The sequence below is a fragment of the Ursus arctos genome, unplaced genomic scaffold (genome assembly GCF_023065955.2).
Source record: "Ursus arctos isolate Adak ecotype North America unplaced genomic scaffold, UrsArc2.0 scaffold_22, whole genome shotgun sequence".
In the NCBI taxonomy this organism is placed as follows: domain Eukaryota; kingdom Metazoa; phylum Chordata; class Mammalia; order Carnivora; family Ursidae; genus Ursus; species Ursus arctos.
Window position 1 is genome coordinate 20558807 of NW_026622897.1, and position 24606 is coordinate 20583412.

The 24606-nt window shown below is 48.2% G+C and overlaps 2 protein-coding genes across 9 annotated transcripts in view; one reads left to right on the plus strand and one right to left on the minus strand.

Moving 5' to 3' along the window:
• Positions 1–1216: 1216 nt before the first annotated feature.
• On the plus strand, positions 1217–8346 carry VSIG10L2 (V-set and immunoglobulin domain containing 10 like 2). Its single transcript, XM_057316903.1, has 11 exons — positions 1217–1298; positions 2359–2761; positions 2866–3110; positions 3363–3623; positions 5661–5933; positions 6505–6704; positions 6964–7081; positions 7187–7603; positions 7896–7927; positions 8037–8085; positions 8234–8346. Exons 1-11 carry the CDS (start codon positions 1217–1219, stop codon positions 8344–8346), a joined length of 2193 nt encoding a protein of 730 aa, XP_057172886.1.
• A 1034-nt stretch (positions 8347–9380) lies between these two features.
• The window catches only part of CDON (cell adhesion associated, oncogene regulated), a 99815-nt gene continuing 84589 nt past the window's right edge, over positions 9381–24606 (minus strand). For 6 of the 8 annotated variants that reach the window (XM_048217173.2, XM_026505451.4, XM_044386546.3 and 3 more), the window contains exons 19-20: positions 13779–14053; positions 9381–13185 (exon numbers count right to left, since the gene is read on the minus strand). In XM_048217173.2, coding sequence (XP_048073130.1) covers positions 13022–13185; positions 13779–14053 — 439 coding nt within the window. In that variant the 3' untranslated portion in view covers positions 9381–13021. Of the gene's footprint in view, positions 13186–13778; positions 14054–15060; positions 15808–15895; positions 15928–19353; positions 19663–19753; positions 19781–19873; positions 20119–24606 lie in introns of those variants that run through there. The other 2 variants (XR_008960852.1, XR_008960851.1) reach the window with 1 other exon arrangement.

Genomic DNA, 24606 nt, shown 5'->3' on the forward strand with positions numbered 1-24606 from the left:
CCCTTACATGGGAGCCTGAATCCCAGGGACCATCTGCCGTGCTGCTCAAAGCCAAGTTAGAAGGGATTAGGGGCTCATGACCCTACAGAGAGAGCCACGGCGGGCACCTCTCAGCCCACAAGGAGCCTGCGGGGCACTCCGCTCGGACAGCTCCTGTCCCAGCTGAGTCCTGATGAACCTGAGACCCAACATCAGACCCCCCCATCTCACTGGGGTCCGGGGATCTCACCCTACACCCAACCCCAGACGATGGAAAGCTGACCTCACGTCAGGCTGTCTGTCCGAGACCGCTAGGACCGCGGGAGAGCTGGGCTCTGCTCCAGCATCAGGGTCTGTGCCTCGTAGATCAGATCTGACGGTGGGGGGGGGGGGGGTGAAGGACCGCGTACCAGCTACGCGCTGGGCACTGTTTGCCCGAGTGTGCGTATGTGTGTGCGTGTGAGAGTTTTATCAAGTATCCATTAAAGTTTCTAAAAACAAATGTATAGTTTGATGGACTGTAACCCCCACCCAAGTCAAGAAATAGGACATCTAGCACCCAAGAAGCCCCCCATATGCTCATATAAAGTTTTCACTTAATTTCCAAAATAATATTTACAAGAAAGAAGGTGTTATTATCCCCATTCATCTGCAAAGAAACGAAAGCTCAGAGAGGTTCAGAAATTTCCTGGTTTCACAGTCTGTCAGTCAAACCCGAAATCTGGCATTGTGGTTGACCCCCGAGCTCCTTCCACCCTCTACCAACTTCTCCCAACAAAACATGAGCGAAACACAAGAGGGCATTCGAAGGCGTGTTTGAATCTCCTTGTGCCTAAGGTCTGGGGGACTGCATGCAGGGCTCCCACACCTGGGCAGGTGGTTGGACTCGCTGAGACTGGGGCCATTTTCAACTCTATGCTCAGTGACTCTCTGATTTTATGCTATCATTAAAATGAAAATGCAGGAAGATCAGGGGGGTGTCCCCTAGATCTGTCCCAGCCAGGTCTTGCCCTCCCCAACTCTGCATTATGAATGGAGTGAGTCGTCTGGTAAATAATTCACTTGTCATCGGGCCAGTGAGGGTAACAGGAGAGCAGGGGTGGAGGTGGCAGAAGGCTGAGGTTGGCAATCCGAGCCAGACCCCCAATCCTTCTGGGGCTGGGCTTTGCTCTGGAGAGAGAGCACCCGAGTGCCAGGCAGGAACCCCAGATGGATGACTACCCAGGGAGATGAGGCCATGGTGGGTCTGAGGGCTCTGCACAGACCGCTTGGTCTCCTGGTCCTGACCCCCCTCTGCCTTCTGCATGAAGGGGCCTCTGGTGAGTGATACTCAGCCTCCCCCCCATGGTGGCCCCATTCCCCCACTCACATCCTGCTATTTCTACCCCTGTCTTCCCCGGGATCCCTCTTTAACACTTGCGTGGCCATTCAATGAAGTCCATCAACTTTGTTGATCCACTGGAGCTTAGCCAGCGTGCCCTGAGCCATGGCTCTGTGCCACAGAAAGCATGCTGGGTCACCCTCCCAAGTCTGGGGTTATCCTGACGGCCACCGTCGGGTAGTAAGCATGGAGTGACGTGGCCAGATCTGGGCTTCCAAAAGTTCCCTCCAAAGTGCATGGTCTTCTGGTTGCTGCGAGCACTTGGGAGACCAGGAGTCTAGCTGCGAGACGCTGGGAGCTCGGGCCAGAGCAGCGTCCACATGGTTGGGAAGAAGCAGCTTCCAGGTTAAGTGTTTTGCTTCTTGATCAATTGAACGGCAGAGTTTTGCCCTTGGTCCCTTCCCTCCCGCTCGATGCCTGTCTTGCCTTCTCTCTCTGGAGAAGCCGGGAGTGGTGGGGAGAGTCCAAGATGGGGAGCTGGGCTCCACTCCCAGGTCCCCCACCTGCCGTGCAGTTCTAGATGAAGCGACGTCGTGCTCAGAGTCTCAGGGGGATGTGATGACTGTGACAGTTAAGGTCAACAGCTAACACGTGTGCAGGGCCTCGCACAAAGGCATTCAACAAACGGAAGCTGGTGGGACTCGTTCCTGTGCCCTGTGTGTCATCTGAGGCATTTATCGTCACCATGAAGCTCTGCACGTTATAGTTACCTGGCCACGGGAGACAGGAGAACGTGGGGCTCCGGAGCATGCTGCCGTTCCATGCTAGGTCCTGAGCAGAAAAGGATAGCGTAGACTGAAAGCTCCCTGAGAGCAGGGATGGGGAGGCTCGTTTGTCATTGTAACCCTGGTGCCTGGTACAGGGCAGGCAGCTCGTAATTAGCAGCTGACAACTAAATGCTGGATGGGCGGACGGCTGGCTGGTGTCACCTTCCCTTTGGTGCAGTGAGTCTGGAATCCCCCTGGAATCTTTACACAGAGAACCCCCCCCCCCCCCAGAGCCTGAATTGCCAGTGGCCATGCAGAGCTCCCCATCTGGTGCTGACCATCAGATTGACTTCCAGCGTCTTGTTAAAAATACAGATTCCTGCTGCCCTGGGGGTGCGGAGTCCCTGGTCTGGCATGAGGCCCCGGAGTATGTATTTTTATCATGCTCCCACAATGGTGGGATGGCGCATGGGGATGGGAGCCTCAGCTCCCCCGGGCCGCCTGCTCCCACGGCACAGCCGGACAGGAAACTCCGAAGCTCGCTCGGAAACGGTCTCTTCCCCACCAACTCCAAGGAGAAGGACGAGGGGCCCCAGGAGGGGGAGGAGGAGAGCCCAGGCTGGACGTCCTGCATTGCCGCTCTGTCCCTGGGGCAGCCCCACCGGACCCACCGAGCCCCTGCCGAGGAGGCCACGTCCGTTCGAGGAGCGCGGGGTGGCTCTGGGGGCTGGGTTGGGGCTCCAGACCCGCCCCGCGCGTGGTCTTCAGGGAGTGAGAAAACCTGGACTCACAAGGAAGGGAGGGCCAACCCCCCCTCACTCCCCTGGGCTCGCTGACTCCCCGGCCTGTGGCTGTCACCAATGGAGCAGAGTCCAAGGTGGAGGCCTGGGCCTCGGCTCTGGGGGCCGCGAGTCTCCGGAACAGCAGCCCGGTGCTGCGGGAGCTGCGGGAGGGTGCCCGAGGCCGCTTCCTGTGCCAGGCCCTGCACGGGGCCGGGGGCCAGCTGCACACCACCTACTCCTACCTCACGCTGGCCATGCTAGGTGAGGGCCCGAGCTGGGACTTAGTGGCCCGAGTGGCTTTGCACGCTGCTTTGCCTCTGTTTGCATGTGCTTCCCATTGCACGGGGCTGGGCCCAGGTTCCAGGGCACCTTGGCTCCAGGGAGTGAGAAAACCTGGACTCACAAGGAAGGGAGGGCCAGGGCCCCGTGGGCAGGCCAACCCCCCCAGCCTGGCACGGGTCTGTGATAATAAATGTGGGCCTCTCCTTCCTCCGGCCGGTGCCCGTATCAAAGCCTCGGTGAGGCTGAGCGACCTGTCCCCTGTGGAGGGGGCCTACGTGGTGGCCACATGTGCAGTCCGGGAGGGCACAGAGCCTGTCACGTTTGCCTGGCGACATCAGGCACCTCGAGGCCCAGAGGAGGAGCTGTTGGAGGTGACGGAGAGATGGCTTCATCTAGACCCGGTCAACAGGACACACCTGGGCTGGTACCTATGCAGTGCCCACAACGCCGTCAACCGGCTGAGCAGCGATGGAACCTTCCTTGATGTCATCTGTGAGTCAGACTGGGGGTGGGGGTGGGCGGGGAGTTCTCAGGGCTGGCACCTACCCTCCCATCTGCACCCTGCCTCCCGACACACCTCAGGGCCCCCAACAGTGCCCCAGCCTGCTGAGCGGCTCCAGTAGGTGAGAACCTCAGGGTACCGTACCCCTGGTACCAGATGCGGATCTAGTACCGGGCTTCTAGGCTTTTCCAGGTCGTGAGCCCCTCTTCCCAGGAAAATGAGCATATATGCAGAGTCACAGTTTTAGCCATAATTATGGTGAAAGTGGCGGCCCGCGGAGCCTGTCTTTGGGTTGAGCAGGAAGGCCTCGCAGAGACCGACTGAACCCTGAGGAAACCGGGAGGAGGGACGCAGTTGGCACAGAGGGCAGCAGGCTGGTCCCAAGTCAAAGGCTGAGAGCCTCAAGTTAGAAATCAGAAGTCTGTCTTTAAAGCAAATGAAGAGGGGCGCCTGGGTGACTCAGTCGGTTCAGCGGCTGCCTTCAGCTCAGGTCATGATCCCAGGGTCCTGGGATCGAGTCCCATGGCGGGCTCCCTGCTCAGTGCGGAGCCTGCTTCTCCCTCTGCCCCTTCCCCTGCTCCTGCTCTCTCTCTCTCTCCCAAATAAATGCATAAAATTTAAAAACTAAAGAAAACCCATGAAGAGCAAAGGAAGGATTCTTTTTCAGAACTTACAAGGAACTCCAGAACAAGCAATGAGAAGCAGCAGCAACCTAATACGGAAGTGGACAAAGCCCACAGTAGTTCTTTCAGTAAAGAGAACAAATAAAGCTAAGGAACTTTTGCAAATTAAAAAAATTAATTTAAAAATGGAATTAGACGTTTATGGGAAGAAGACTAGGATGGTCTCGAGCCGTGCTCTCTAACGTGGCTGCCATTCGCAGGGCTCCAAGCTCTGCAGATTTGCCTGAATCAAACAGGTGTTCTCAGCACACTGGCTTTGAAGGCTTAGTCTAAAAAAAAAAAAAAAAAAAAGGAACATAAAATAGCTCATCAATAAGTTTTATATTTGATTATACATTGGAATAATACTCTGGATGTATTTGGTTAAATACAAAATATTATTAAAATTATTAAAACCCATTGGTGCTTTTTGCTTGGTTGGGTTTAGTTGTTTTTCCTTTTTAAGATTTGGCTACTAGAGGGGTGCCTGGGTGGCACAGTGGTTAGGCGTCTGCCTTCAGCTCAGGGCGTGATCCCGGCGTTCTGGGATCGAGCCCCACATCAGGCTCCTCCGCTGGGAGCCTGCTTCTTCCTCTCCCACTCCCCCTGCTTGTGTTCCCTCTCTCGCTGGCTGTCTCTATCTCTGTCGAATAAATAAATAAAAGCTTTTAAAAAAAAGATTTGGCTACTAGAAAATTAAAACAGATCTGTGGCTCGTATGTATCTGTTGGCCAGTGCTGGTCTAGAGGATTTCAAAAGCCAGGACTAGCGATGTCCCGTCTGTCTTGTGGGTGGTGGTTTGTAGGATTGCAGACTTAGGACCATGGAGGAGACAGGCGAGTGGTCCTTGGGAAAGACAGAGGAGCAGAATGGAAGCAGGTGGAGGATTCAGTCCTTTCTGGGTGGCAGAAAGAGGGGACACAGGAAAAAAGGGAAGGCAGTGACCCAAAGAAGTGAGAAGGACTGGCTCTGGGATCGTGTTCGGGGCAACTTCAATCCTGTTTTCTGCCCTCTGCAGCCTAGAGGGGCCAACCGTCCCAGTCCCAAGAAGCGCCTCGATTGTGGGCGCACCGGGAAGGTTGGCACCCTCCCTTCCTCCTGCCTAGCCAGCTCTTGCCGTCCCCCTACCTCAGTCTCTCCAGGAAGCCTCCCGCAGCCTCGGGAGCTTGCCCCCACAGACCCTCAACACCTATATTTGACTGTGCTTATGGCCCCCGGACTCTGAGCTCCTTGGGGGCCTTGCCCGGTGGGTGACACAGTGGGTACATAATACACGCTTGCTGGACGGTAAGCTCAGCTAAGATGATATGAGTGAGTGAAGGAATGAAGCCTGGGGAGATGACACAAGTCTTCCTTTCCCTCCAGATGGTCCAGACAACCCTGTGATCACCGTGGAGCCACTGGGCTTCAGTGAGGAGGGTTTCTGGGCCAGTGAAAGGAAAGAGGTGACCCTGAGCTGCCTGGACGCATCCAACCCCCGGAGTCACTATGTGTGGCTCCGTGACCACACTCAGGTCCACACCGGGCCTGCCTACACCATCGCCAGCGCCAGACGGGCCCACACAGGCCTGCACACGTGCCTGGCCCGCAACAGCCGCCTGGACACCCGCACCCAGACCAGCATCAGGCTCACCATCTGTGAGTGTGTGGGTGGGGGCCACTCACAGCTGGGGCCGCTGCACTGCAGCCCCGCGGGACGCGGTGTGGACATTGTGGGGGAGGGAGGGGTGGCAGCCAGACGGAGTTGCAGAGCACGGGGAGAGGCTGTGAAAACTGTGGGAAGGGGCGGGGAGAGGGGAAGCCCCTGACCTTATTTGGACCTCATCCCCAAGTGATTCTTCCCACCGCCTTGGGGACTGAACTGAGGCACAGAGAAGGGTAGAGAAATGACCGTGAGGCAAAGTGCCCAGTGGCCAAAAGAGACCAGGAAAGAGGGAACCTTCCCAGGTGGGGGCTTCCATGGGCCTCTGGGATTCCTCAGGGACTCCGAACTCCTGCTCAGCCCCTCAGCCCCTGCCCCCTGACCTGAGAGCTCAGCTCTTCGCTCACCAGCCCCTCAGAGGAATCCATCTTTCCCCGCCCACCCACTTCTCCCTACTTCTCTTACTCTTCGCCCTGTGGCCTCCGGGTCCCCCAGCTGGGCCTGGGGACCATGGTGCACGGGCAGCGAAATCTGTCCAGCCTCACCGTCACCCGCTTCTCCACCCAGATCCCCCTGAGGGGCAGCCCTCCTGTGCTGTGCTCCCCACCCTTGGGGCTGTGACTTTGGTCTGCACCTGGCCTGGGGGGCTTCCCACTGCCCAGCTGCAGTGGGAAGGGCCCCAGGGAACCGGCCCTACTGCCCTCAGCAATGTCACCTGGAGTCAGCCAGCTCCCCAGCTCCCCAACGGCAGCGTTTTCACGCCTTCCGTGTCCTGGCTCTGAATCACCACACGGCCGGACACCCGTCTGAGGTGAAGACACCAGGTGCTGGGCCTAAGGCCGTGGAGGGACTCACCCTTTCTCGGCAAAACCGAACCCGAGCCCAGGGTCATCTTGGTCCGCACAGGGCGTCCCCTACTTTGTTCCTCGGTGTCCCTCCCACCGAATGCCTCCATCCCCTCCTTGGCCTCCCTCCCACCCAATGCCTCCATCCCGGGCTCTTTCCTCTTCTCCACCCTCCCCTCAGGTCATCCCCACTGCTATCTTCCCCATTCCTCCTTGCAAGGCTCTGGAGGTCCCAGGCCTGGGGGTAAGAGCCACGGTTCAGCTTGAATCAGAAGAAATAGAAATGGGAATGGGGTGGGGTACAGGGTGCTGGTGATTAATAAGAGTAGGGGCACAACTCTGTGCCTCAGTCTCACCCCCCAGGGCACAGGTGGGCTCTCAGCTTCCCGCTGCTCTCTCTCCAGTGGAGAACTCGTGTTTCATGGCGTCCTTCCCTTCAGCCCCAGGCTGCCAAGATAATTGGCCTGCTGCCTTCTGTGCCAGAAATGGGGGGCTTGGCTGGGGACTCGAAAGCTCAAGAGCACGAGGCATGCAGAGCACCTCTTTCCCTGAGAAAGACTTGAGCTCCGGATTCTGGGGGTCCAGTCTTGCTCTTGATTGCCCACCGCGGAGCATTGCCCGCTTGCTGCCCTCGAAGCCTTTGTTGTCAAGTTCAGTAGTGGCTCCAAAGCCATGTAACCAGCGCTCTCCTCTCTTAGCGGACGACGCCCCCTTCAGCGCCTATCCAGCAGTGCTGGGTGCAGCGGGCACAGGAGTGGTGGGGGCAGCCGTGGCCTCCCTACTGGTGTTCCAGTACGCTGCCCGGCACCCGGAGACTCTCCCCTGTGAGTGGGAAGCTCAAGCGCAGGGTTGCTTGACTCCATGGGTGGCCAGGTCTAGACCTACCCAAGGAGAGAGGCAGACCCCCCGGGGCAAGGAATCTAGGCTCTTCCTTAACTGTGACCTCTCCCCAATGCTAGCTGTCCATCGGGCTCCAACTGCCAACCTTAGGATCTGGGGCTATCCCCCTCTGCGTTCCGGGGTCTCTAGTGCGGAGCCTATCGGGGAAGGGCGGGTTACTTTCCCGGAACCCACGCTCAAGTTGCTCGAGTAACACACCTTCTTTTCTTCCTACGGGCCTCGGTCAGTTGCTTGTTCCCACGGAAGTGTAGAACCCCAGTCATTCCGGGGGTTGGGATTGTCCTCTAACCGGAAAGGAAGGCTGGGGAAGTGTAGTTGTCACTAACGTCACTCTCCCATGTCACCCTCAGGGAGCACAGTCACCAATACGGGGGTTCAGGGGAAGGCCTGGAGGCACCGGCGGGTGAGAAGGGTTTTATCCTGAGGAGGATAACTCGTATGTGAGGACAGCAGTCCGGAGCTGCATGCATAACGCTCGGTCTCTGGTCCTGAGAACAATCTGGGACGCCTCTGCGGCATCTGTCTCCTTTGCTTGTGTCTGGTTTTCACAGGCGTCGAACCACCACCCACCACCCCAGGTCCGGATCCCGCAGAAGAACCCACATGTCACCATCTCATGATGAGCCCCAGCTCATGTCACCATCATGTGACTGCAACTCCGTGAGGCCCCAGACATGCACAGAGGAGACAGGTGGGAGTTGGAAAGATGCCTGTGTCACACTTGGTCTTAAAACCCAGATGGCTAAGCCACCGGCTACCCCTCACCCCCTAATGCCCAGCCTCACACGAGGACAAGGCTCAGCGGCAGGGCCTCTCCGTGACCTGGCTACAAGTCCTGGCCCGGCTGGGGGAAGAGAGAGGCGGAAGGATGAGGAAGACACCCAACTGGAGAAAAGCCGAGCTGGGTGTCCGAGGCCCCGGGACGAGGGTGGTTCTGGGAACGGCGCCGGGTGCGCTACGAGCAGGCTAGCCGCTTCCACGCAAAGCCGGTGAACTGAGCGGTTGCTAAATAAACCCTCCTCGATGCGGTCACTAGGAGAGACCGGCGTCAGCCGGGTCCCAGCTTCTCCTCCTGGCAGGGAGCTAGGAGACGGGAAGCGAGATCTGTAGGTATGTGCTCCCTTCCTTCAACGGTAGCAAGAAACGTGCTCTTCTAGTTCTTTCCCAAATCTCAAACTCCTTCCGCGAGAACACGAGCTTCAGTTATGGGACCGGCTTCATCAGAGGGGTAGTGAAGCCAGGGGCCCATCCCTGCGTCCCCGTCTCTCTCTTCCCTTGGGTGGAGGAGTAACCCCGAGTCTGCAGCCGTCAGGGGGACGCACAGGCGCTAGACTCCGGGCGTCTGTGCCAACACGACAGAGCAGAGGCATTCCAGAAGCAGCTTCTTGCCACCAGGCCCGGGGGAGCTGGCTGACAGGGGACGGGGGCTGTTCCAGAGTCGTGCTGTGTCAGCTGCCAGCATGACTCACTGGCTCCAGGGTGTGTGTGTGTGTGTGTGCGCGCGTGCGTGTCTGAAATCTGGGTGAAACACAAACGAATGCTTGTTCAAGGGACTAGAAGCGTCAGGACTTGGCGCTGCCTCGGCAGGGGACTCGGAGAAGCAACAGCAGCAGAGCCAGCGGATGAGCTCGCCAGGATAAGTGGCGCCTGGAAGGAGACGGGAAACGGACAGAAACTTCAGTTGCTTCTTAGGTTCTCACAGATTTAGACTTTATTAGAAAAGGGATTTCAAGTTCTCTCAAGGCTCTCGGGGCTGGAGCTAAGGTTTAAGGGAGGCTTATTTCAACATGGGGAATAAACTAGAACAAGGCCCCACCCCACGTCAAAGACCCTGTTGGCTTTCCGGTCAAAGCAGCTCAGACACGTTGATGGGTTTTTAGGGCTGCTTTTCTTGAGGAGGCTAAACGTCTGCCCAGGAGTTCACACGGATGTTGCTCGATGCTAACGGTAAACACAGACAACAGGCGAGGAGGGCCCTCCCCTCCCCACGCTCCTCAGGCTGCTCTCCCCCCCCCCCCCCCCCCCCCCCCGTCCTCTCTTCCTTCCGAAGAGACACTGAGGCCCCCGAGGGGCGTCCGCCTGCTTGGACACAGCTCCTGGGCTCAGGGATTCTCCCAGCGTCCCCATAAAGCACTTGCTGTCCTAGATCCTGTTCCTTCAGGGCCTGGATCTCGGCGGTCGGACCAGAAGGGATTAACTCTGGGCCGTGCGATGGGGATCTTCAGGGGAGGGCAGGGATGGAGGTTCCAAAGAATTTCCGAGGAAGACGTACAGCCACCCCGACCACAAGCTACAAGCAGCTTTATACAAACAGGGAGGATCTGAGGGTCCCCATCTTCACGTGCTACTCTACAGGAAAGCAGCATTCTCTTTTAATACAAAGTCGTATCAACCAGACAAAACCTGTCAACGCTACATCGTTTAAAATATGTACAGTTCCAAACATAACATTACAACTTTCAGGAAAATAAAACACACTTTTCAATAGGATACAAAAACATGCATCTCAAAGCCATTACTTTAAAAAACAGAGCAACACAGGTGAAATCCAGCCATGGGGTCAAGTTCTTGGCGGTACTCCATCCGGGAACGAGCTGTGACACAGTCGGCCTATACAGACGTGCTGGTCTTCAGACTCGCTCCACAGAACCCAAACCCAGAAAGACACGCTTTTCGAAAAGACCACTTCCCAAGGCGTTAACACTGCACGAGGTCATTTACGCCCTGCACCGCGCCTAGCGGCAGACTATGGGTTCCTAACGGGGGACAAAGGACGCGGTAAAATGATACACCAGGGGCAGGGGTGGAGTTTGTCGCTAAAACAAAGAACCACAGAGAATTCTAAGAGGAGAAGGAACGTGAAGAGGCCTAACCAATGACGTGCTCACTAAGCCCAGGGAAGATTCCATTCCCAGGCAGGGGTGGTGAGGGCTGTCGCCAGGAGACATGGGGACTCTGGGAAGGCCAAGTGATGGGCACGGAGCTCTGCCTGCGTGGGACATAGGGCGGCTTCTCGGGCTGCGGGGTCAGAGGAACCCTGCGGCAGGGGAGGCGGGAGCACGCAGAACTGGGCTGGTTCCATCACAAGAGGGAACCGCATGCTTTTGGAAAGCCGTCTGGAAAACTGGAAGGAGCTCGGATTACGGCTCCGGGCAAATCGGGTTGAAATGCAGGCTCTGTGGTGGGTGATGGTATTGGAGATTTGTTGTGAGGGTTAACGAGATAGCCGAGAGCAGCACCGAGCACGGTGCCTGGGACGCTGCGGTCACCCCGCAGATGCTGCTGTGTCCTCTGACTTCCTGGGGAAGCGACATCAGGCAGGACTGTCCTTGGTGACCGTGTAGGTCATCCAAGTTCAGAACAACTCAACATTAGGGAGAATGCATAACTCCTAAGCGGTAAGGCAATTATATATATATATATTTATATATTTATATTTATATGTCTCAATATATAAAGGCATTTTTTATAAATAAAATACAATAAAAGGAATAACACTTAAAACAGCGTTACTAATAATATAAATAAAAGCAGTCCACAATGAGATTGCCCTAAAGGTAAAGTCGTCTCCTCTTCCTAGTGGACAAATCCCATATTCAAACTCCATCTTTAAAAGCAGGTTATGGCCTAAGGCTCATGCTAGCACGCCACTGTTTCCTGAATCAAGACGACTGCCCACGCCATCTACTCCCCAGTTCTCCGAAACTCCCTTTGTGACAGCATGGTTGTATCCGGGCTGGCAAAACACAGGGTATGTTTTCATATTCTGCGCACTAGGACTCTGTCCTTTGCTAGTCACAGAAGTAAGGGATGCAGCTATCCGCCTCCAAAGCTAATTGCGTCTACATCACATGAAGAATAAATCCAGTATACTCTAAGTATGGACACTGGGAACGCAGAACTTGCTCCTGCAGCATCCCTAATACCTGACCCTGAAATTATACTCACTACATTCTACTCGAAGTCATTCTGGCATAGGGACCCAGCTCCGACAGCGTATTTCCCTAACTGCTCTATTTATAAGATACGTAGACATATATAAGGGAATACTGATGCATTTACATAAACAGTTGATTAACATAGTATGCTAGTCTGTTTCACTGCAATTTCTGGGAAACTGTGAACTTTTCTCATTGATGCTGAAACTGCTTGACTCTACATAGAGAATCATTTTCTATTTTTTCCCCCAACGGAATGCACAATCCAAAAACAAGCAGTGATCTATTGAAGCTTGAATCAAGCTATTAAAATAGTTATTAAATAGAAGTAGTGTTTTTTTGTGTTTTTTTTTTTTTTAAGATGTGGAGAAGAAAAGCCTTCCAAAGGCAGCTGCAAATGTCCTTGTCACTCAGAGGGAGCCGTAACTGTGATTTATGGGCTCTGCTAACCAAAGCTTCACGTGTGTGTTTACAGTGACGACATTCTGAAAAACGTCAGGAAATTTCAAACCATACCCCTCTCCCTCCAAATTAAATCTTTTCTGACACTCACATCTTCCAAGTATTGCCCAAGCTGGAAGCTTGAAAAATAATAATTTTTGGGTGGCATGACACTGGGAGCACAATGTGGGTCTTTCTTTCCAAATTGCCACTTTAAACTCATTTTGTTCCTACTCTTAGAAACAGTCCAAAAGGGCCCTATAGTGACAATTTAATAAACCAGTCCAATTTTAATGCAGTGGGACCTGAGGGGGCTATCTTTTTCTCTCTGGCCTTGGTCCCATGTCTGCATATGGCAATAACTCTACAGACCTTAACCTCAACCATGTTCATGACACCGTCGGGGACTAGTGCTAGAAAACTGCACATCATTTGTGCCCATGTGCAGACAGAGAGTCAAGGGGTCACCTATGAGTTCTGTGGAAGGCACTCATAAAATTCATAAGACACCTACTTTACGAACGCTAGGTTACAACTGAGCGGGACTTCAAACTTCTCAGAAAGTCTGATAACACAATACATCGAAAGACAGCTTTCCATGTGAAAACTTCAGTTCCCTCTTAGCCGAATCGGCCAATAGGCTGGATCCTTGCAGGAGGAGACTTATGGTCACTGAGGTTCTCGGAAACATGGAATGATCCCACCGCTCTCAGATGATTGAAAACTACGCAAAACTAGGTTGTTTCCTACTGAGGGGGAAGGAGGATGAGGGAAATTTTAAGGCATAAATAATATAAAAGGGCACACATTTTAAGATACATTCATAGGAAATTACTACTACAAAAAATAAATAATGATTTTCTCTGATCTGAATTCATGTCCTTCACACAGTCCATCCCCAGGCCTGTTTTGTGCAGTTACTGGCTTGAAGCAGGAACACGACTGGTCATTTGCACACCCTCAGGTTTCTTGGGGTTGCTGAAGGACCCCTGCAGGGCTGTCTAAAGGAATGCCAGGAGGAGACCAGGTAGTCTTTTCCGTACAGTCCTTGGACACATGTGGCAAAATAAGAGGGTTCCAACTTAAAATTTTGTTCTCTGTTTCTGAATGGACACAGCTGTCTCCTGAAAAACACAAAGGTTTGGGAGCATTATGAAATCAGAAAGGCTGACTTTTACAAAACAGTCTCACAACATTACTTTGAGCCATAAAGAAAGAATAATGAGCCCAATTACGCTGAGTTTGACTTTGAGAGAGAAAGTAAGCTTCAAAGATTTAAAATAAGGTTGAGCTCTCACGAACAATTGTACAATTCATCTGAGGGCTAAAGCAAAACCCTTAAAACCCCGCAGATAACCACTTCGAGGAAAGGCTACAACACCAGACGCAACTCAAATGATGAAAGAGGCCCATGATCACAAAATACCTTCTTCCAGCAAGTCTACCGTCCGGGCACAAACCAAACCAAAGTCTATTTGGATTTAGTCTCCAAAATGTAATGGGATTAACAGCCTGAGATGAAGGATGTGAATAACAGAATTTCACACAATTCCTTATATAGTCAATTGTTTCGAAGTACCGAATACCCCCCACCCAGTATTTCAGAAAAAATGTGAGATGATCACAGAGAGAACATCCTGAAAGTGACGGCCCTCATAGAGGTCTTAGCTAACTGCAGACTAGCTAGAAACTTCAGATTTATAATGTCTCCTAGTACCTCTGTTGAACTCTGCTGTATCTTCTGTGCACTCAGAATTGATCTCATTCCTACTGTCCTGACAGCAAGTATGCTGAGCAGGTCTCGGCGCCGTGTCATCTTTGCAACTCTCCTCAGGTGACTGGCCACAGTCGGGGACTGTGGAAGCCAGACATGCAGACATCTTCATGGGACTGAGGGGCTTCATTTCCAAACCATCCTGAGGGTAAGGTGCTACCACTGGGACCACAGGAAGGGGGCTGCTGCTGCAAGTGCTGTTAGTTTTGGTGAAACACCTACAAAATACAACCGAAAGAATCAGAGTTGTGTCTAGAGGGATCAATAATTAAAACACACGTATTTTGAAATACCATTTGGTATTTTGTATTCACAGACTCTTAAGAAAGATTAGTGCTTAAAAATAATGAAATGATTCACTATGATTTGAGATATTAAGAACTCAAAAATTACAGTTAAAATGGAATATAGGAAGAGAATGCACCACTTAAGAATAAAACCGTATGCGGGGAGCCCGGGTGGCACAACTGTTTAAGCATCTGACTCTTGGTTTCAGCTCAGGTCGTGATCTCTGGGTCGTGAGATCAAGCCCCGCCTCAGGCTCCGTGCTGACTGTGGAGTCTGCTTAAGACTCTCTCTCCTCCCTCTGTCCCTCCCCCTGCCAACACATAAATAAATCTTAAAAAAAAAAAAAAAAACCATAGGTGAGGACCTATCTCACAGGCTTCCTTTGTCTTGGTCCATGTCTGAAATTGTCTTCCATTTCATAATTAACTGGTTCCTGAATATAGCACACGGAAGAAAAAGGCCATTGGCCACTCAAAGGAATGGGGGAGAAAAAGAGGAAGAAGAAAACAGAAAGCTAAGAAACCTATGGCCACATGAGCGGACTAATCTTATGAAAGCCAACAAAAACACACTGCTTTGAAATCAGATAATATGTTCCTTCTCACCCTTGAAAAAAACACTACACGGATTGGACATTCAAAAATCCAGGTTTTATTTTTAAACTTTTCTCTTTGCAGAATAGTTGCTAGAACTTATTAGCACTGAGCACTTCAATCCTGCCCTACTTTTACTTCCTGTGCTCATCTAAGATATGTGTTTTCTTTTTTTCTTTCTGTTCTTCCGGTTGGATAATTTCTATTGATGTTCTAGTTCACTGATTCTTTCTTCTGTTGTCTTCGATCTGCTGTTAGCTCATTCAGTAAATTCTTCATTCCAGTTAATTGTACTTTTCAGCTTTGGAATTTCCATTTGGTCCTTTTTATAGTTTCTATTTCTCTGCTACAATTCTTCATATGTGAATTCATTGTGTGTTCATCTTCCTTTAGGTGCGTGAACCTATTTATAATAGCTGCCTTAAGTTACTGCCTGCTCATTGTGGTATCTGTGTCACCTCAGGGTCTGTTTCTATTGACATTTTTTTCCCTTAAGTATCACATTTTCCTATTTCTTCACACATATAGTAATTTTTACTGTTTTTCCCCCTCTAATTTTCTGGTTGTTCTGTTGGTCTTGAATTCCATCCTCTGACACTTTCTGCTTGGGCCCTTGACCCAAGACTGGAGAAATGCACTCCAGCAAAAATCCATGAACAAATGTCAGGACAATGTCTTTCAAAATTAGATTTATTCAGTTTCTGCCTGCTTCTGGTTATTCTCCAATACTTCCAAATGGTCCAGATTTCATCATTATTACCTGTGGATGATCGAGCTAGTCCATCATTAACAAAAGCTGGAATTACAGGAATATATTTTTTATTTCCAAAATTATAAGAAGAGTCTCATGAAGACATTTCATTTGGCTTTGCTTTAGGCATGTTAGGTAGAAGACACATAACACTGACTGGTAGTATGATGTAGTTATGCAATGTTAGGGAATAAAGGTACGAATTCTTATTAACATGGAATGGTACATTTCTGGGGCATATGACAATCAGTAAAAGGAAGTCCAAGCAAATGTTACTAGCATCTCTGTTGGTTCAAGTTATTGGAAGTATCAAATGCTAGGCAAGAAGAAAGATGTGAACCTGAAAGAGAGTAAGATATCTGTCAGTAAACCAGATCCTTAATTTAAGTAAGTCCAACATTAATTTCAAATAGAGAAAAAATACTTACCATACATTTAGTGGAATTCAGATACTTGTCACCTGAAATGAAAGCAAAGTATGTGAGGTATTCATTTGTACAGAATAGTTTGAGTAAAAGATTATTTAATAGGACTATATTTTAAGTTTCAAAAATATAGAAGAAATATATAACTGATTTAAATAAAACCCAACCGTTTCCATGCATGTCTTAAGCCAATAGAAAATGAAGGAAGCACTAGTATGGAAGGAAGTTTGCTGGAGGCAGAATCAGAGCTTTGGGCTGGACAGATCATGGTTCCAGGAGAGTATGGCACTCCTTGCTTGTCCCATGCTACATTTTATTCTATTCGAAATGTTAAAAACTTTCCTGGGATGCTGGCAAAGGGGAGCACTAATCTCCTGAAAGCCATTTAATGATGTCCATGTTATTGGGTTCTTTCCTTCTTGGATTTTGTCAGGTCTCTTCCACTGTCCCAATACCCAGGGAACCTGAGAATCCCCCTGAATGTTTTCAGTTCATGGGGATCAAATACAGACTCTAAGTAAGGTATTTACCCAAAATGTGGGGCATGGTCAGAGGCAAAAACAAAAAAAAACAAAAAACAAACAAACCAAAAAACAAACCACAAAACCCCACCTTTCCGAATTCAGATACTACTAATGCAAATTCAATGGATATTATCCATTTATATAAATAACCTTCCCTACAAGAACTCTTTATTCTAAAAGCATTTGCTAAACAACTTCTAAATGTCAGACACTGTGGTAGACACTAAAAATAAAAAGGTAAATAGAGCAGATTTCCAGCTTCCAGTCAAGCGGAGGAGATGGACAAGTAAACAAATGGTTACAGTGTGATGCAGTGTTTGTAAGAAGATACAAAAGACACTCTCAGCACTTACCTGTGAAATGGGTGATAGACGTGTAGCTGATGAGAAAGAGCACGACCTGTGTGATCAGCTAGAGGCCAGTGTCTATTCTGTCCTACTAGTTCAGACTCAACTGTCTTACAGTCAAGGAAATTACATTAGGTAGCAATTATTGAGTTAGAGAATAAGAAGGATTCTAATTTCCCAAAACCAGAAATACCTCTGGTCAGGGGAATCTATATGGCCACTATGATTTGCTGGAAATAACTTTTAAGAATTAAATTGCTGGTTTCTGGCTATGACTCAGTAGTTTATATCAGAAGAACTCTCCTGCCAAGGACAACTACAAAGGATGGAGAAATTTTTATTTTAAATCTGTTGAAGATATCAGAGGTCAACTACCAAAGCAAGCACCCAAATGGCTGAGAGTCACAGAGAAGGTAAATGTAAACGTGAGTTTCAATACCACTTTTCCTTTTGAGGCATTTGCCCAATTCAGTGCAAAAAGAAAAGGCTGAAACATCAAGCAGAAGGTGGTGGCTGCAAAGCTAAGAAGCCAAGCACGACTCCTGGCACTTTCATGGGGCTAGGAGGATAGAAACTGGAGTTCAGAGTCTCCTAAAGAGAAAAAGACTTTCAATTGGGACCCTGGAAGGTTTATGCTGTAAAAATCATGGTGAAGCAGAAAGAGACAACATTTTTATAGACACTGAAACTCAGCAGTAAAATAGCTCTGTCCCTGATTGAGCGAAAGTGATTTGCCTCTGGCAAAACTGCCTACCAAAAGCACTCCTTCTGGAGGAAGAAAACCTCCTCCAGAGCCTCCGTGAGTTTTTATACGCCATGCCCAGAATTCATAAAACATTACCAGGTATATCAAGAGGAAGGAACAAGAGAAAAGTAAGTGATGCATATACTGAGTTAGGAGGCAAAGACTCTGAAAGACCTCGCTGCATATATTCAAGAAAACAGATGACAAGACGAAGAATTTTTTTTTTTTTAAAGATTTTATTTATTTATTCGACAGAGATAGAGACAGCCAGCGAGAGAGGGAACACAAGCAGGGGGAGTGGGAGAGGAAGAAGCAGGCTCATAGCGGAGGAGCCTGATGTGGGGCTCGATCCCAGAACGCTGGGATCACGCCCTGAGCCGAAGGCAGACACTTAACCGCTGTGCCACCCAGGAGCCCCAAGACGAAGAATTTTAATAGAGACCTAGACTCTAGTAATAATTATTATTTGGGATTTCTACACTAAAAAGTAGAATAACCAAAATTGAGAATAAATACATGGGGTGAGGAGCTAACTGGGCGCAGATGAACAGAGGTCTACTGCACATGAAGCAGGCATTGCACACCATTCAGACCGAAGTACAGAGACAAAAACGGTGGGAAATATAGAAAGAAGCTTAAAAGACAGGTGAGGAATAGTGAAAAGCTCAAAAATATATATAGTTGGAGTCTCTCTAAAGGAGAGAAAAGAGAATGGGACAGAAGCCATATTTGGAGACATAAGGACTAAGAATTCGCTAAAACTGATGAAGGCTCCAGCACAGATTCGAGAAGTCCTACGAACCCCAAGCAGAATAAATACAAAGACAGTTACACTTTTGGATGTGAATAATTAAACTGTTGAAAGCGAAATACAATGTGAAAATCGTAAAAACACCCAGAAGAAACAGACGTTATTCCTTTGAAAGGGAACAATGCTAGCTGCACAGATGATTGTTCACCAGAAATGACAGAAGCAATAATGCAATGTGGTTAAAGTACAAAAAGAAAGTAACTGCCAGCCTAGAATTCAATAAAACTGTCAAAAGGATCCTTCAAAAAGGATGAACTGAAGACATTTACGCTGGGAGAATCTGTGACCCTCAGACCTGTATTATAAGAAATACTAGAGGCAGTTTTTCAAGTTGAAGGAAATGATTACCAGCAGACACAAGAAAGAAAATACAGAAAGGAATGAGGAGCAACAAAGAAAGGTAGTGTCGGGAATTCTGAATAAATACTGACTTCCAAAAACAGTAACTGTAATGTCATAGAGGATTTTAAGTATTTGTAGAATGAAAACCTGTGACAAAAATAACACAAAACCCTAGAGAAGGAATGGAGTTAAAATGGTCTAGGAAGTGGTAAAGTACTGATATATACGGGACTCTGATTCAAGTCATAATGTCCAGCACCAAGCACATAGTTCATGGCACATAGTAGGACCTCGAAAACGTTGAACTAATAAACATTAAAACATCAGATTTTTAAAATATCTTTTCCTTTTTTTTTTTTAAGATTTTATTTATTTGTCAGAGAGAGAGAGCACAAAAAGAGGGCGAGCGGCAGGCAGAGGGAGAAGCAGGCTCCCTGCCGAGCGAGAAGCCCTGATGTGGGGCTCGATCCCAGAACCCTGGGATCATGACCTGAGCTGAAGGCAACTGCTTAACCGACTGAGCCACCCAGGCACCCCTAAATATCCTTTTTCTTAAGCAAGTAAATCCATTATCGGGGGGGCATGGAGGGGCAAAGACTCAAGTAACTGGAAAATACCTTGTAATAGCTTGTTAATGCCCAGTACTAAGGTAAGACATATCCAGTAAAGTGAGAACGAACAGATACACTTACCCCTGAAGTTTTTTCATTCCCTGTAGTAGTTATCTCTGTCCTTGTTCGATAGTGGCTCTGTTGTCTGGATTTTCTTTTATCTGTTGGTTTCAAAGTTGTCGGACTTAAACTTCAATCTCCTTGAGGGCAGGCAATGACTGTCCTCAGTGTCAGAGAAAGCTCTTAAAACAGTGAGACATACAGCACACACAGTCAGGTCCTTTAAAAAAAGTCCCCAACGGGGATGCTGTAAAACAAAGTAACTGAACTTCTGGCTTGATGCCTCGTTTCTCTGCAAGGTTCTAGAAGTCACACAGAGGTCCTAGAAACCTAAAAGACCAAAAAGGGTCATCAGGTCAGAAAGAAAAGTTTTCATTGAAAAGAAGCAAAGTTAAAATGTAGGGAAAAAAAAAATACTTGCCAGAATTAGAAAAACCAAGGACGTTCCCTAAAAACAAAATTTTATAAATTAATAATTTGTTTAGGTAGATAGAAGATGAATGAAATTTCATCACGTTAACATAAAATAATGAAGACTCACCGGATAGGAAGAAGCCTTAAATTCTTCTGTTTCTTTCCTTTCAGTTTCTTTTTCTCTGTTCATTTCTTTCATTTACAGCAAAGGGTGAGATTTTTAAATGCACTGTAAGGGCAGCCCTAACATCTGAGTGTGAGGCACCGCTGTGTGGCAGTGGGGCTGAATCACGTGGGGGGGGGGGGCAGGGCTGAAGGGCCGGCCAAGTCAGAGGGGCCCCGGCCAACTATGATCGTTGATAACCGGGTTTTCTGTGCCGAAGTAAACACACAGATTAAATACACAAGATGTTTTAAAAGAAATGACATATATTTAACAAGAAAAAAAAGTACAATTTTACTATTCCCTATTCTTTGGTATCTATTTTTCAGCTAAGCGAAACGCGAGATGACCGCAGTTGTTAATGCTTTTGCTCTGAATTGTGACTCTCAATTCATAGAACGGTGTCGACAGTAAGATCGTACTTTGAGTTGGATTACCCACTTTCCAACAGGATAAACCAAACTGATTTAAAGTTTTCTGATACACCAAATCCTAACTCCTAATCATCAGGAATTAACCATTTGGATAACCACACGTAGATAATTTCATTCTAGTCCAGGTATCTACATGTGTTGGCATAAAAATGGCTTCAACTTAGCGGTTATGTGCTAAGACACAAGCATAGAGGACAAAATGCATAAAAAGGGAATAGGGGCGTCTCGCTGGCTCAGTCATTAAGTGTCTGCCTTCAGCTCAGGTCATGATCCTGGAGTCTTGGGATCCAGCCCCGCATTGGGCTCCCTGCTCAGCAGGGAGTCAGCTTCTCCCTTCGCCCCTCCCCCCTGCTCGTGTTCTCTCTCTCTCAAATAAATAAATAAAAATCTTTATAAAATAAAATTAAATTTAAAGAATTAAATTAAATTAAAAAGGAATACAATACCTGTTCTGAATAGAATCAGGAACACAGCATGTGAAACCAATTTTACTGATTAATACTTGAACTAAAATTTCTAACGCTGTCAGGTAATCATATAAAAAAATATCTATAAAGACCCAAATCGGGGGCGCCTGAGTGGCACAGCGGTTAAGCGTCTGCCTTCGGCTCAGGGCGTGATCCCGGCGTTGTGGGATCGAGCCCCACATCAGGCTCCTCGGCTATGAGCCTGCTTCTTCCTCTCCCACTCCCCCTGCTTGTGTTCCCTCTCTCGCTGGCTGTCTCCATCTCTGTCGAATAAATAAATAAAATCTTAAAAAAAAAAAAAAAGACCCAAATCTATAGGCCGTGAAGACAGGTCAAGAAGTATACTGCAAATATCTGACACTCATCGAGCTGCCCTTACAGGGCACACTTTACCGTTCACACAGTCAAAGAGTTTGTAGCTTCACTGCCTTAGGCTTCTCAAACAGCCCTTCAACTGCAGTTATTATTGGCTTAAGGGAGAGTGAAGGTTTTCACGGAGCTGTCTCTGGCTCAATGAAACTACTTTTCTTAATTTTAAGTTTAAAAACATTGAGTAAATAGAACTCTGGGCATCTTGCCACATCCCAAAATGTGTGCTAAAATGAATTCAGGTGGTCTGGGACCTGTTAGTTTACCAAGGTATCTTTCAGTTAACAGGACAGACCTGACACACCTGTAAGACAGAAAAATGACTATTATAGTGTCATAAAAATAATATTCTTGAACGAACCATCTGAATAGCACACGCTAGAAAACAAGAGATTGGAGCAGTGGCATAGAATTGTGCCTGGGTCAGTATGTTGCTTTAGTATTTCTCTAAATGTATTCTGGATATTCCAGGAAAACTATCCAGGACCCCTGACATATTTTCTAGCGAGATGTTCCATTTCTTCACACACAGCTGGATATTTGTGTTAAGCGTGATTACATAATCACTCCGATTAGATACTTGCGTAAATCGTGCATTAAGTTTCCTCTTTTGATTATCCCCAGAGGGCAAAGACTGGCTATTCATGAATCTCCTGGATGTGTGACACGTAAGCTCATGAGTATGTTCTGGAGACTTCTGACACAGTCACATCTGGGTGGTGGTTTGTTTTAATACTCAGCTCACTTCTGTTTCCTCTTGCCTCAGTGTCTCTGTCAGTTTGCTGACCCAGCCCTTATTTTTGGAGGCTCATCAGTTGCTATGCAACAGAACCCTGCTGACGTTCCCCCAGGACCATGGCTATCCCCCACTCTCACGGTATACTCTTCATTGGATGCAATGACCCCAGTCTCAAGGTGGGAGTTGCCCTTTGGGAATTAGTTTACTGGTGACTGTCACAAACAAGCGACAATAAATGAGGACATTACTGAACACTGACAAGCTCACGTGCACGCTATCTTACAAATAAGAGACCAAAAAACACTATCCTAACCACCTACCCTTCACAGTGGGCCCTCGGTCTCCATCTTCTAAGTAGGAAGTACAGACCTTCCCCAAAAGGAAGGTAGTGAGCAATTTTAAAACTCAGATACAGTGCTTTGAATTTTTTTTCTTAGGAAACTAGGCAAGATTACCACAGATGGAAAAGAAACCAAGTTTTAGGTTTTGTGTGTTTTCTGCCTTGGTTTTTATGGCTAGTTCTAAAGTAGCGACGTGATCAGCCGCAGGAGACGGATTGAGTCACAACAACTCACTTGCTGGAGGAAAGAATTTGGGCGCACTCGACAAGTAGTCGTTTTCATGCTTCACAAACCAGCGGGGCAGCTCGACTTGTAGGCCAGAAAGAGCTAGAATGTAACAAAATGTCTGCATGCTCATCTGTATACACTGTTTTTATCTGCCGATATCTGAGGTCAGTGGAAGCTTCCAAGTTGGTAAAAGAGTGTCCCCAAGCCCAGGAACACACAGACTTTCAAGGTCGTCATCAGGCAAAGCCTTGGAGATCGATCATTCATAGTATCCGTGCTTCCTAAGGCGCTAATTTCAGTTCTCCTTTGGACCAACAGCCATGTGTAGCTTGTGCTTTTATTCCCAGATGGATTATATACATTTTTCCAAGCTGATTTTTACTTGGCTACTTCCTGCCCACTTCCAATCTCTCTAGGACCCTTAATTTCTTGTTCCTTCCTGATGGGACCTCTCAGTTCGTTCATCTGTGAATTCCATCAGTGTCCTCTCTAGTCTTTTACAAACGATCAAGACTGATGGTAAACACACAGGATTTAACGTCAATCCTTTCCCACTAAGCTAGCCAAGCAACTGACAAACCCCAGTTGATTATATATCCAGAACTGCGCCAATGCCTTTTAAATTGAGGAGAGGAGAAGAGAAGAAGGATAGAAAGCTTTTGATTTGTTTGACTGAAATCTGTTACATTCTTGAAATGCACAAGGATTTCTCAATTAAGTCTTTAGTGTATGGGACTGGCTCCCCAGAAAGCTGCGTTCTATACGCCTCTTTCTAGCTGTCCATGGTGAGCTATTACATATCACTCTTAAAACGTGAAAAGGGTTCAAATTAGCTGAATACAGTGAAGCAGGCAGTCATTTACAACATGCCACGAGAGCACCAGAATCAAATAAAACTCCACAGATTGTTGCACTGTACATTTCCCTCTTGTTCTCAAATTTTCACATCAGTACTCCAATTTAGGCAATAAAGGCAACGTTTTCTCTCCAGATAGTTATTACCAAAACAGAGGGAAGATAAAAGGGGTCTAAAGCTGGCACTGACTTGTTTCTTAAGTGCCACTCTACAAAATACACTTAAGTTTAAACCCACGAAAGCACGGCAGGACACTATGCAGCTAAGATTGCAGAGGGGGCAGGCCCTAAGCAAGACTTCCTCAGTTCTCAGGCATCTGCGGAATACGAGAGCTGAGGTTAGTTTGATGTGGGCTCTAAAAGGATGACTCCTAAGGGTGCACTAAGGGGTAAACAGTTTCTTCTCATCTCCTGTAGTCATTCCTAGCTCAGTGGTTGCACCCAGTTACCTAGATATCCCCTACCTGCCTCTTCAACCAATCACTCGTCTCTCTCTCTTTTTTTTTAATTGGCACCTCCTAAATCTCACAAACCCATCTACTTCTCTTCATGTCTACTGCAACCGTCCTAGCACACAGCTTCTCCTCTGAGTTATTGAACTGGCGATCTCACTGGTCCCCTGTATCCTCTCTTGCCCCATCCAATTTATTCTCCAAACTCCATCCAGAATGTTCTAGCACAATGCTGTTCTACTTAACATCTCTTGCTGACTCACCACGGCTCTGTATGACCTGCTTTCACTCACCTTTTACCTCTGACCCCTTCGCTTGCAAGGTTCCTGCCATGGATCTGTACAGATCCCGGCATTCTGCTTTATAGATACTGCACAAATGGTACCTTGTTTTTGTCTGGGAAGTTTTAAACCTATCCCCTTCTCTTTTACCAAGTTTTAAAATTCTTCAGTTAAAATTCATTTAGAGCAAAATGTCACTTGTTTAGGGAGGTTGTTCCTAATACATTTTTTACTTTTCCTTTATTTTTTTATTTTATTTTTTTTAAGAATTTATTTATTTATTTGACAGAGATAGAGACAGCCAATGAGAGAGGGAACACAAGCAGGGGGAGTGGGAGAGGAAGAAGCACGCTCCTAGCGAAGGAGCCTGATGTGGGGCTCAATCCCATAACGCCAGGATCACGCCCTGAGCCAAAGGCAGAAGCTTAACCGCTGTGCCACCCAGGCGCCCCTACTTTTCCTTTAAAGCACCCAGTTTTAGGTATACAGTCATTTTTATGATTTATTTATATCATTTGAAAAAAGGTATGT

What these genes read in the sequence shown, in the direction of transcription:
- VSIG10L2 (XM_057316903.1), top strand. Translation starts at nt 1,217, where the DNA reads ATGGTGGGTCTGAGGGCTCTGCACAGACCGCTTGGTCTCCTGGTCCTG. An exon ending in GCCCCTGCCGAGGAGGCCAC is followed by an intron (nt 2,762 to 2,865) that starts GTCCGTTCGAGG and finishes CTCACAAGGAAG; the next exon opens with GGAGGGCCAACCCCCCCTCA. An exon ending in AACCTTCCTTGATGTCATCT is followed by an intron (nt 3,624 to 5,660) that starts GTGAGTCAGACT and finishes CTTTCCCTCCAG; the next exon opens with ATGGTCCAGACAACCCTGTG.